The sequence below is a fragment of the Malus sylvestris genome, chromosome 8 (genome assembly GCF_916048215.2).
Source record: "Malus sylvestris chromosome 8, drMalSylv7.2, whole genome shotgun sequence".
In the NCBI taxonomy this organism is placed as follows: Eukaryota; Viridiplantae; Streptophyta; class Magnoliopsida; order Rosales; family Rosaceae; genus Malus; species Malus sylvestris.
Window position 1 is genome coordinate 6,096,657 of NC_062267.1, and position 10,630 is coordinate 6,107,286.

A 10,630-nucleotide genomic window follows, 5' to 3' on the forward strand; every position below is an offset into this window, starting at 1 on the left:
CATAAATGTGGCTTAAAACAACTTCTAATGTTGGATGTATTGGATTCTGATGTGGTTGAATTGCCTACCTCTAATGACCTTGGTAAGTGTCAACACATGGAGCTCAGTTCCTGTGCATTTTATGGCATTGAAGATAGTTAAATAGCTCGCACTACGAAGGTAGATGGTGTACTTAATGGGCATAATGTTACAATTTTGCTTGATTCTGGCAGTACTTGTGGATTCTAAGTTGTTGAAATAATAGGGAAACATGGTCTATCATACTAGAGAATTTGAGGTCATGGTAGCAGATAATGGCATGGTGCGCAGTTCTAGTTGTTGCATGGCTACTCCATTCTCATTGAGGGAGGTATAATTGCAAGGTTGACCTCTTCTTGTTACCATTGGGAGGATGTGACGCTATCCTCGGTGTACAATGGCTATCCAATGTGAGCTCGGTCTTGTGGGAGGATGTTAGTCACAATGGAGTTCACCAATGTGAGCTTGGTCTGGCTATCTATTGGGAGGATGTTATTCACAATGGAGTTCACCAAGGATCACCACCAATACAAATTGTCTCACACTGTGACTTCATCTTAGTTCATTCAGGAGATTTCTCTTCAGCATATTGACAAAGAGCTAGGAAGATCTAATTTAAGGCTTTTCCTCTATTTTATGAAGGGTAAGAAACTCGAATCATGTGATTTAAGTGAGAAGTAGTGAACTTTAGCAAGTGTTGGAACAATTTGAAGACATTTTTCAAGTTCCTACTAAACTGCCTCCCCCTCGAGCCTATGACCACCACATTCCCTTAGTGCAAGGAGCTAAACCACCAAATATTTGACCTTATCACTATGGTCATTTGTAGAAGAATGAGATTGAGAATGCGGTGCAAAAGTTATTGGTTGCGCGGTTCATTAGACAAAGTCACAGTCATTTCTCATTTCCAGTGCTTTTAGTTAAGAAGAAGGAAAGAAGTTGGCGGATGTGTATTGATTACAGAGATCTTAATGCCTTGACCATCAAGGACAAATACCCTATACCTCTTATTAATGACCTGTTGGTTAAACTATATGTGTCTTGGCATTTCACTAAGCTTGATTTGCAATCTGGTTACCACCATATTTTGATGTGAGCTAATGATGTGGAAAAGATAGCATTTCGAACTCATGAGGGACACTAAAAGTTCTTGGTGATGCCTTTTGGCCTTACCAATGCTCCGGCCACTTTTCAAAGCTTGATGAACGACATATTCAAGCCTTATCTCAAGAAGTTTGTGTTGGTGTTTTTCGATATATTTTGATATATAGCAAGAGTTGTCAGGATCACATATAACACTTGCAGGTTGTGTTAGAAGTCATAAGGGCAAGAAATCCAAATGCTCATTTGGACAGTCAAGTGTTGAATACTTGAGCCATATCGTCTCTCATCAAGGGGTAGCAGTTGTTCCTTCTGAGTTGTCTGCCATCCAAGAATGGCCTACTCCTAAATCTATCAAGGAGTTGAAAAGCTTCCTAGGGTTAACGGGGTATTATAGGAAATTTGTCCCTGGGTATGGTAAGATATGTCAACCCTTATACTAGTTGACTTGAAATGATTGTTTTCAATGGGGTAGTGAAAATCCATAACCTTTGAGACACTGAAACTCATCATGGTGTCCCCGCAAGTCTTGGCTCTTCCCAATTTTTCTAAACCCTTTGAATTGGAGTGTGATGTATCAGGGAGTGGCATTGGGGCTATTCTTCAACAATAAGGGAGACCAACAACATTCACTAGCCAAGCCCTTGGTCCTCGAAACCAAGCATTCTCCATTTATGAAAAAGAGTTAATTGCTATAATGTATGCTGTAAAAAAAATGGCAGAATTACTTGGAAGGGGGCACTTTGTCATATGGACGGACCACAACAGCCTCAAGTACTTCTTAAGTCAAAGAACAAGCACTCCATTTCAACATAAGTAGGTTTCAAAACTTATGGGGTGCGACTATGAGATTTAATACAAGCAATGGTTCTAAAACATGATGGCTGATGCATTGTCAAGGTTGCAGGATGCACCCTTATTACAGGAACATAATATGGAGACTCATGAGAACAGTGAATGCGTTGTTATCCCTTACCCTTATGCAGGTTGGATGGATGAGTTGAGCATGAGTAATGAGCAAGATGACTGGATTATGGAGAAGAAGAAAGAGTTGATACAAGCTTAACATGATGACTCTAATAGTTCAAAGATGAGTCGATACTCCCTTGACAATGGGTTTCTTTGCTACAAGAGAAGAATTATGTTAGGACCTGCTTATGAATGGAGATCTAAGATTATTGAAGAATATCATTCAACACCATCTGCAAGTCACCAAAGGGTGCTAAAAACTTATCAGAGAATTAAAAAAGGATTCTATTGGAAGGGAATTAAACATGACATTCAACAGTTTATAGCTGTCATACTTGCCAACAAAGCAAAGTTGAGAACATGTCACCCCCGGGGTTGCTTCAACCACTTCCAATACCTTAGAGAGTTTGGAGTGATATTAGTATGGACTTTATGGTGTCACTAGTTACCATGGGCTGAGTGGTGCTTTAACACTTCTTTTCACACTTCCTCCAAACATACTCCATTTGAGATAGTGTATAGGTACCCTCCATGCCAAGTAATTCCTTATGAGTCTGGCACTGCAAAGGTAGGAGCGGTGGAACAAGAATTATTAGACAGGGATAAGGTGTTATCAGTGTTGAATACTAACTTTGAGGTAACATATAATCGAATGAAGCATCACAATGATAAGAAGAGAACCAAAAAGCAATTCGAAGTGGGAAAATTTATTTATTTGAAGTTGATGCCTTATTAGTTGCAAGATTTAGCTTCACACAGCTACCATAAGTTGCAGCCAAGGTATTATAGACCTTATGAAGTTGTGGAGAAAGTTGGATTGGTAGCCTACAAGCTTAAGTTACCTACAGAAACGAAAATTCATCTTGTCTTCCATGTAAGTTGCCTCAAAAGACACCTCGGACCTGCCATCACCCCACAAACTAAACTGCCTTAGGTTACAGAAGATGGGCTAGTTCATAACATTCCTTAAGCAATCCTTGCTCGGAGGATGTATAAGAAAGGCAATGTGGCAGGAATACAATTGTTGGTGCAATGGAAGGATCAAGAGGAAGCAAATGCATCTTGGGAAGACTTTGATGAGTTTCGGACCAAGTTTCCAGATTTTCCATTCTGAACCTTAAGGACAAGGTTGTTCGAATGGGGGAGTATTGTTATGAATTGCACAAGGGTGGTTCGATTCGAAGAAATAAGATAGTGGAAGGAATATGGGGACTAATTTGTAAGGAATTGTGGGCCAAATTGTAAGGGTATTTTGTTTTTGAGCTCAATTGGAATAACCTAGGTCTTTAAGGGAGTCCATTTAATTAGTTTTTAATTGTTCAGTTGGCATACATGTAGTGGGGAAAAAGAATACTAGCGCGAGGATATATGCCAGTCCAAATTGATTGTAACGGTATCAATAGTATATTCTCCTTTCTCTCAGCTCTCTCTCTCTCTCTCTATCTATCTCTGCTTCGCCAAAGCCATCACTTTACTTGCAGGTTGAGACTTAGCTGGTATGGGTTTTATCATTGAGACGGACGGCCACGTAAGGTTGACATATTATCCACTACCTGCTAGAGCAGCGTCGCTGAGGAGGAAGTTTTCGAAATCAAAGTTGGGGTTGCTGTTGTTGCTTAAGGGTTTGGGCTCGAAGAAGAAATGGGTTCTGCAACTAGGGTTAAGGTTAGGAAATAGGATAAGGAGATGAGGAAATGAAGGGGACGAACAAGAAGGAGAGTGAGTTTTTTTTTTAAATTAATTTTAATTATTAAATAATAATAATAATAATAATTTCTTAATAATTAATAATTAATAAAAAAATGAAGTATTATTGGCACTCTAAAAATCTCATTTTACGCTCCTCATAAGTGTATTTTTCTTTCCTAATATAGAAAGTTTGGAGTGTAGAATGACATTTTTGAAGTGCTAATAACAATTCTCTAAAAAAAAATTTATTTCAGTCGGTGAATGAGTGGGCTTCGCTCATGCAACATGATAATTTAACAACCAAATTGACAGAAAATTTAACAGAGGTCTGACATTGCAACGAATTCATAAGTTTAGGTATGACATTGCTATGTTTAAAATATAAGGCATGGGATTGTGGTTCGACCAATAATTGAGGTAATTTTGTGTAATTTATCCAAAATATTATATTTGTGTACTTAAAACAAGACAAAGATAGTGAGGGGAGAAAGACATTCACATTTTACAGGATAACCGAATATGAGTACAGATCCTCTCCGGATCTAAAAAAAAGGAGCCCAATGATCAAATGATCCGGGTTGTTGAAATTTGATCTAACGGGTACAAACATGGGGCCCATCTAAAAGTTATAATAATTTTAGCCATTGGATCAAATTTCAACGGTTCGGATCATTTGATCCTTGGGCTTCATTTTTTTAGATTTGGAGAGGATCTGTACTCACTGAATATGTGAGTTTTACAGTACAAGTCAAACAAGTTATTTATATGAACAAATAAAAATATTAATTAGCTAATTGAATTCTTAGGGAGAAATTTTTTAATGTATCAAAAAACAGTTAGATACACTAAGTATCATAATCTAAGTGATTTGAAATTTTATTTTTAAGTATCCAATCACTTATATATGATATTTTGTATACCAAATCGTGTATACAAGTAGAAGAACATTTCAAAAATTCTCCTCTATTTGTATAAATAATCAAATCGTATTACGGGCGTACCATTGACATATGTAAGTTATGACAAGCATCGGCCCCCACCCAAATAATTTAATCTTTACCTCAAAATATCAACTTGCTTAACCAAATGCTGATAGCTATTAAAATGCACCCCCCCCTCTCTCTCTACAACTCCTTAAAGGCTAAAGATTGCATCTTTTTTGTAGGCAAATGAAAACCCAAATGCTGCATTTTTCTTAAACCTCTCTGATTTTTTCGTGTTCTATATGGATTTTGGGGTGGTGGGTTTTGATGGGTTGGGGGGTTGTTTTTCAGATTCTGGTTTTCCTTTTGCTGCTACTTCATCGGCAGCAGATCAGGAGGCAGCGAAGCATAAGTGGTTGTTCGGATCTGGGTCTCACAGGCAGGGAAGATCTGCCGACGAGGGGGAGGATTGGAAGAGCTCTAAACTTGCAAAGACTGATGATTTTTCAGCTTCCAAAGCAACGCAACAGCAACACCAGCAGCAGCAGTTACTGAGCTTCTCTCATTCTCCCAATTCAGAATCTATCTTGGTTGAAAAGAATGCCACAATGCCTTACTTTCATCAAGCATTATCTGCTTACAATACAAGTCCTGCAGGTAATTGATTAATTCGTAATCATGTTTAATTACAGTTACGATTGATTCAGCACTGCGTTGTTTCGATTTAAAATAAAAAAGTTGCATCTGCATGGAGGGTTGGGTAAATGTTTACCAAAAAAAAAAATATATAGTTTGCTTTGGTTCCCCAGGAAAACTTTGGTGGGAGGTCTTTTCATGGAAATTACTGTTGAGTCTTGTCAAGCACTAAAAAATAGCAAATACCTATTCTTTGATTGGTTCTGATTTCCTTTTCTTTTTCCTTTTTATTCTATCTTCTTCTAGCAAAAAGAAGAAATTCATGATTTTGTAGCTTCCATAAATGCTGAAGACACGGTTTAATTTTTAGGCATATTCTGCCATACCTTTTTTTAAAAATAAAAAAAATTCAGTGCGACGGTTACTGGGAAATAAACAAAACTTAAATAGTTTATTTTGGATTTCTGAAAATATTTGTTCTTGGGGTTTTTAGTTTTCTTAATTTTATTTTTGGTTTTCTGATTTGTGGTTGTGTTTCAGGGCAAAATACTGGGAGTGTGAGTAATGGAGGAGCTGCCATGCATTGGAGTTTAGCAGGAGGCAGAGGACCTTTCACGCCATCCCAATGGATGGAGCTAGAACACCAGGCCTTGATCTACAAATACATCACTGCAAATATGCCTATTCCATCCAATTTGCTCTTCCCAATCAAGAAGGCTCTTGATTCTGCTGGATTTTCGACGTTCCCGAACGGACTTCTCAGGCCCAATTCATGTAATTTCTTCATTTTACGTAAAGGAAAATGGTTTCCGCGCACCCTTTTTTCTAGATGCATGCTTTGATTGTACAATATTCGTGCCCTTTCTTGCATTCTAAGTTTTTCACCCATCGGGGGTTGTGTACGTGCAGTGGGATGGGGTTCTATCCATTTGGGATTCTCCAACAACACTGATCCTGAGCCGGGAAGGTGTCGTAGGACCGACGGCAAGAAATGGCGGTGCTGGAGAGATGCCGTTCCTGACCAAAAGTATTGTGAGCGGCACATGAACAGAGGCCGCCACCGTTCAAGAAAGCCTGTGGAAGGCCACACCGGCCACACCAGAACCACCACCACCACCACCACCACCTCAAAGCAGCCTTTGGCTTCTTCGCCATCAACATCCGTAGTGTCCATTCCCGGTGGCGGTGGTGGCAGCAGCCTTGCTGTTGCCAACCAGCAGCTCAAGAGCTTGCAGCAGCCTGCTGCATCTAATTCTTCTGCAGCAACCACTCAGATGAGCAGGTGAAATAAAAAGTTTAGACTCACTCACTGGTCCTCAATTTCTTATGTTTTCAGCATTTATTCCTTTTGAGACTTACAGCTAGTATTCAAACTTTGCATAGTAGTAGTACCACATTTATTACTTAAAAAAAAAAGATTTCCGCACTTCCATTTTCCTCTCATTGCACTCCTCACTTTTTCATTAGCCGATCGATTGAATAAGCGAAAAAGAGAATCATGGGAAAATGAGAAGAGTAGTGCATAAGAAAAAATGTGTGTTGAAATCATTTCTGTTGCTTGTACAGTCTAAAGAATCACAGAATCTGATGATGTTGGTCAGTTCTCTTTGACTAGCTGAAGTTACTAGAATCTACACAGTTTCGACAATGTTAATTAACTGTATGATTCGTATTGGTGGTTCTTACGGGTTTGTATCTGTTTTGTGTTGATTTGTCTTTGCAGGATGTTCATGAACAAAGAGAATGCGGGCGATAGAATTCAACGCACCATGGGCCTCTCCATGCTGTCGAAAGAAAGCCCATTCTCGACACAGAAACAGCAAACCGGACATGAAGAGTCCCCAAGAACAGAGTTCGGGCTTGTCCTCTCTGACTCCCTCCTAAACCCTTCACAGAAAACGTCATACCCTGCAGAAACAAATTCACAACACCATTCCCTTCGCCACTTCATCGACGACTGCCCTAAAACTCAATCCGACTGCCAACCTGTTTCATGGCCTAACCAACTCGACATGCAATCGGACAGAACCCAATTATCAATTTCGATCCCCATAGCTTCCTCCACAAGCAATGAGACTCTCTCACCGCTCCATCTCTCAAGGGAACTAGAGTCCCCTGCCTCAATGGGATTGGGAGCAGGCAGCAGTCACGCCCTCAGTGAACAGAACAACATCAAGCAAGCAAATTGGATTCCAACGGCTTGGGAGACTTCACTTGGCGGTCCTCTAGGGGAAGTTCTGCACAATCCCAACAGCAGCAACGGTGCAGCAGAATACAAGAACAACTCTTCAGTCCTTAATCTGATGACTGGGGGCAGCTGGGACAACAATAACAATAGCCCTTCGCCTTTAGGGTCATCTCCGACTGGGGTTCTACAGAAGACGGCGTTTGGGTCTCTGTCGAATAGCAGTGCAGGGAGCAGTCCAAGAGCAGAGAAAAATAATAGAAGCCATGAAGGGTTTAGCCTTTGCAACGACCTCCTTGGGTCCAATATGTTCAACTCTTCCTCCTTGCCTGCCTTGTAGGTCAAGGAAGAATAAAAAGAATGAGTTTTTATCTGTGTACTACCAAGAAAAATATTACTTGTGAGGTTTTCTAATTAGTCTCTTTTTATTTACTCGTGTACTTAAATTTTAGTATGTGTTCCTCTGTGGTTGTTGGCTTCCTTACTACTTCTGAAATTAAGGCTCCTTTGGTTGATATATATTAAGCTTCAAACGAAATTAGTCAGCATTAAGATAGGTCAAGGGTTCGATCTATTTCACCGCTCAAGAAAGTCGTGGCTTTGCTCGCCGGCTTTTCTTGGTTGATGATAGGGTTCCTGTCTGCCCTTGGCCTTAGGTTCCAATCTTTTTATGTCTACTTTCTTCGGTTCCTATGCTACTATGCTACTACTCGATCATTATCAAACTCACTGCAATCTTTTTTTGTCCGAATCGAACAAACTGGAACCTATTACCTATTAATCGATTAATGATTCTTGAATTTCAATCTAATTTGTATGAAATACAAGATGCCCATTGAGTAATCAGAAACTAATTTTCACTTACCCAACTCGAGATGTCAAAAGAATATTTGTACATTCTCTGCTTTTTGTGTTGTTAAATTATGGTAATGTGGGATTAAAGTTTGCACAAAGAGGTAAACTTTGAAGCAAGTTCTTCCTTTCCGTTAATCTTTTCAAATGGATACCGGAACAATTTGAATGATAATTACGAAAGAAACTCGATCCATCTTCATCGTCTTCCACACTCCAAAGAAACCCAAAACTCGACAAAAGAACCTCGTAACTTTAGGTACCGTTTGGTACGTGGGACGGGACAGAACAGAGTAGGATGAGGCATTCCGTCCCACGTTTGGTGCGCCTAAAACGGGTGTGGAACGTCCTGTTTCATGGGACGAATTTTAGGTAAATTTTCGTTCCGCCTCACCCCTTGAACGACTCGTTCCACATCTGTGTAACACAAAATTATAACATTTCCTTCTCCTTTCTTCCTCCTTGTTTCATCCCAGTCCTGTCCTATCCTATCCCGTCCCATTCCGTCTGCATACCAAACGATGCATACCAAACGATACCTTAGGGTCGAGGCGATCAGAACCAGACAATTTTTGGTAACCAAAAGTTGAGTGCTCAGAAGCCAAGCGTAACAATTGTATTTCATCGAAAATTCCCAAACAAATCGGGACATTTTCTTACGTGTTAGCTGCTCATCACTGCTCTCTCTACCCATCCATTTCATCGTTCATTTTGGGTTTACCAATCATAATTATACATATCACATTTTACAATTGATCAGTTGAAGCTAATGTCACGTGCGTAACCACACTTTCTGGATTTTTTTTATGTCAATTAGGGCTTTTAATCCTGATAATCTTTTCCACAAACCCTAAACCCCGAATAAAAGAATTTAAAAAAGGCTGGATCCCAAACAATGACAGTCCTGCAATTTTTGGCACCGCCGCCGGTGAGCGGCTTGACAAGGAACCGCCGGAATTTTATCAAGCCGCTTTCCGAAACGGTGCCAAAAATTGCAGAACGCGGCTGAGAAAATCACAGCCAATATACCAAAAAATAAAAACAGAAAATATTAAAATTGAAAAAAAAAAATTAAGGAAATTGAAATTGATGGGTGATTGGAGCTCATATTCTATGGGTGTATAGGTGTCTGTCAAGCCATGGCTATGGCAAATTCAGAACGAGGAATTTTTATAATCACCGCAACCAAACTACCCATTTTTTTTTCAAAAACTCAAATCCGAAAACATCTTCACAAGCATCAAACGAATCACCAGAAAACAGTTTGCAGAGTTTGAAAACGAATCGAAGAACAGCTTCTGAAAATTTTGGTTTCTGAAAACTGAGAGGAAACAGAACGCGGCTGCGATTGCTGATTTTCTCACCAGTTTCGTACTTTTATAGGGATGTTGGTGAGGGAAAGCCCGAAAACCCTAGCGCGAGGGGCGCCACTTTAATCGAGACGAAAACGACGGTTGGGGTGTTGTCGTATTTGTTTCCATGGTTGGTTGGGTGAAAAATTGGGCCTTGAGAATGTAACGTTTGGGCCAACCCAAATGAAGAAAAAGAGACCCGGTTTCTGTTGCTAATTTCAAACTACAAACTAAATGAGGTGTGTTCAATTAGGATTTTGAGATATTTTAATTCTTTTAATGAATCTAGGGGTATTCAATCAGAATTTTAAGTGATTCTCTTAAATTCTAGGTGTATTTAATTATAATTTTAAAATAGTTTATTAAAATCCTTAAAAGTCCAGGTGTATTCAATTAATATTTTAAAGAAGTTTATAACATTCCATGTGTATTCAATTAGAAATTGATTTTAAAGAATTTGAGAAAGTTAAGGAATTAGAGGGAATTTGAGAGATTTCGTAGTGTATTTTAAGTATCCACAAATCTCACCTCTTCCCATGAGATTTCGAGGGAATTGAATTAAAATTTTATATGGAATCTCTACAAATCAATTAAACTCTATAAAAATCAATGGATTTATAAATCCATTAAAATCTCTCACATTCTCAATTGAATACACCCCTAAATGAGGTGTATTCAATTAGGATTTTGAAATATTTTAATTCTTTTAATGAATCTAGGGGTATTCAATCAGGATTTTAAGTAATTATCTGAAATTCAATGTGTATTCAATCGGGATTTTAAGATAGGTTATTAAAAGGGAACTTTAATGAAAAGCACCCGGTACTGTTCACTTTAACGAAAAACCACATTTTTACACTAAAAAGTCAATCCTGGTACTATTCACTTTACCCTTTATTTTGTCC

General features: G+C 39.0%; 1 protein-coding gene and 2 non-coding genes across 3 annotated transcripts; 1 reads left to right on the forward strand and 2 right to left on the reverse strand.

Annotated features, from left to right (window-relative positions):
• The first annotated feature begins 4,871 nt into the window (after positions 1-4,871).
• Positions 4,872-7,953, forward strand: LOC126633550 (growth-regulating factor 1-like). The gene is made up of 4 exons (XM_050304199.1): positions 4,872-5,357; positions 5,877-6,110; positions 6,246-6,618; positions 7,060-7,953. Exons 1-4 carry the CDS (start codon positions 5,003-5,005, stop codon positions 7,859-7,861), a joined length of 1,764 nt encoding a protein of 587 aa, XP_050160156.1. The 5' UTR covers positions 4,872-5,002; the 3' UTR covers positions 7,862-7,953.
• Positions 7,954-8,962: 1,009 nt separating this feature from the next.
• Positions 8,963-9,057, reverse strand: LOC126633640 (small nucleolar RNA R24). Its single transcript, XR_007627120.1, has one exon. It is a non-coding gene; the product is annotated as a small nucleolar RNA R24 (small nucleolar RNA).
• Positions 9,058-9,472: 415 nt separating this feature from the next.
• Positions 9,473-9,562, reverse strand: LOC126633653 (small nucleolar RNA snoR8a). Its single transcript, XR_007627131.1, has one exon. It is a non-coding gene; the product is annotated as a small nucleolar RNA snoR8a (small nucleolar RNA).
• Positions 9,563-10,630: the final 1,068 nt, after the last annotated feature.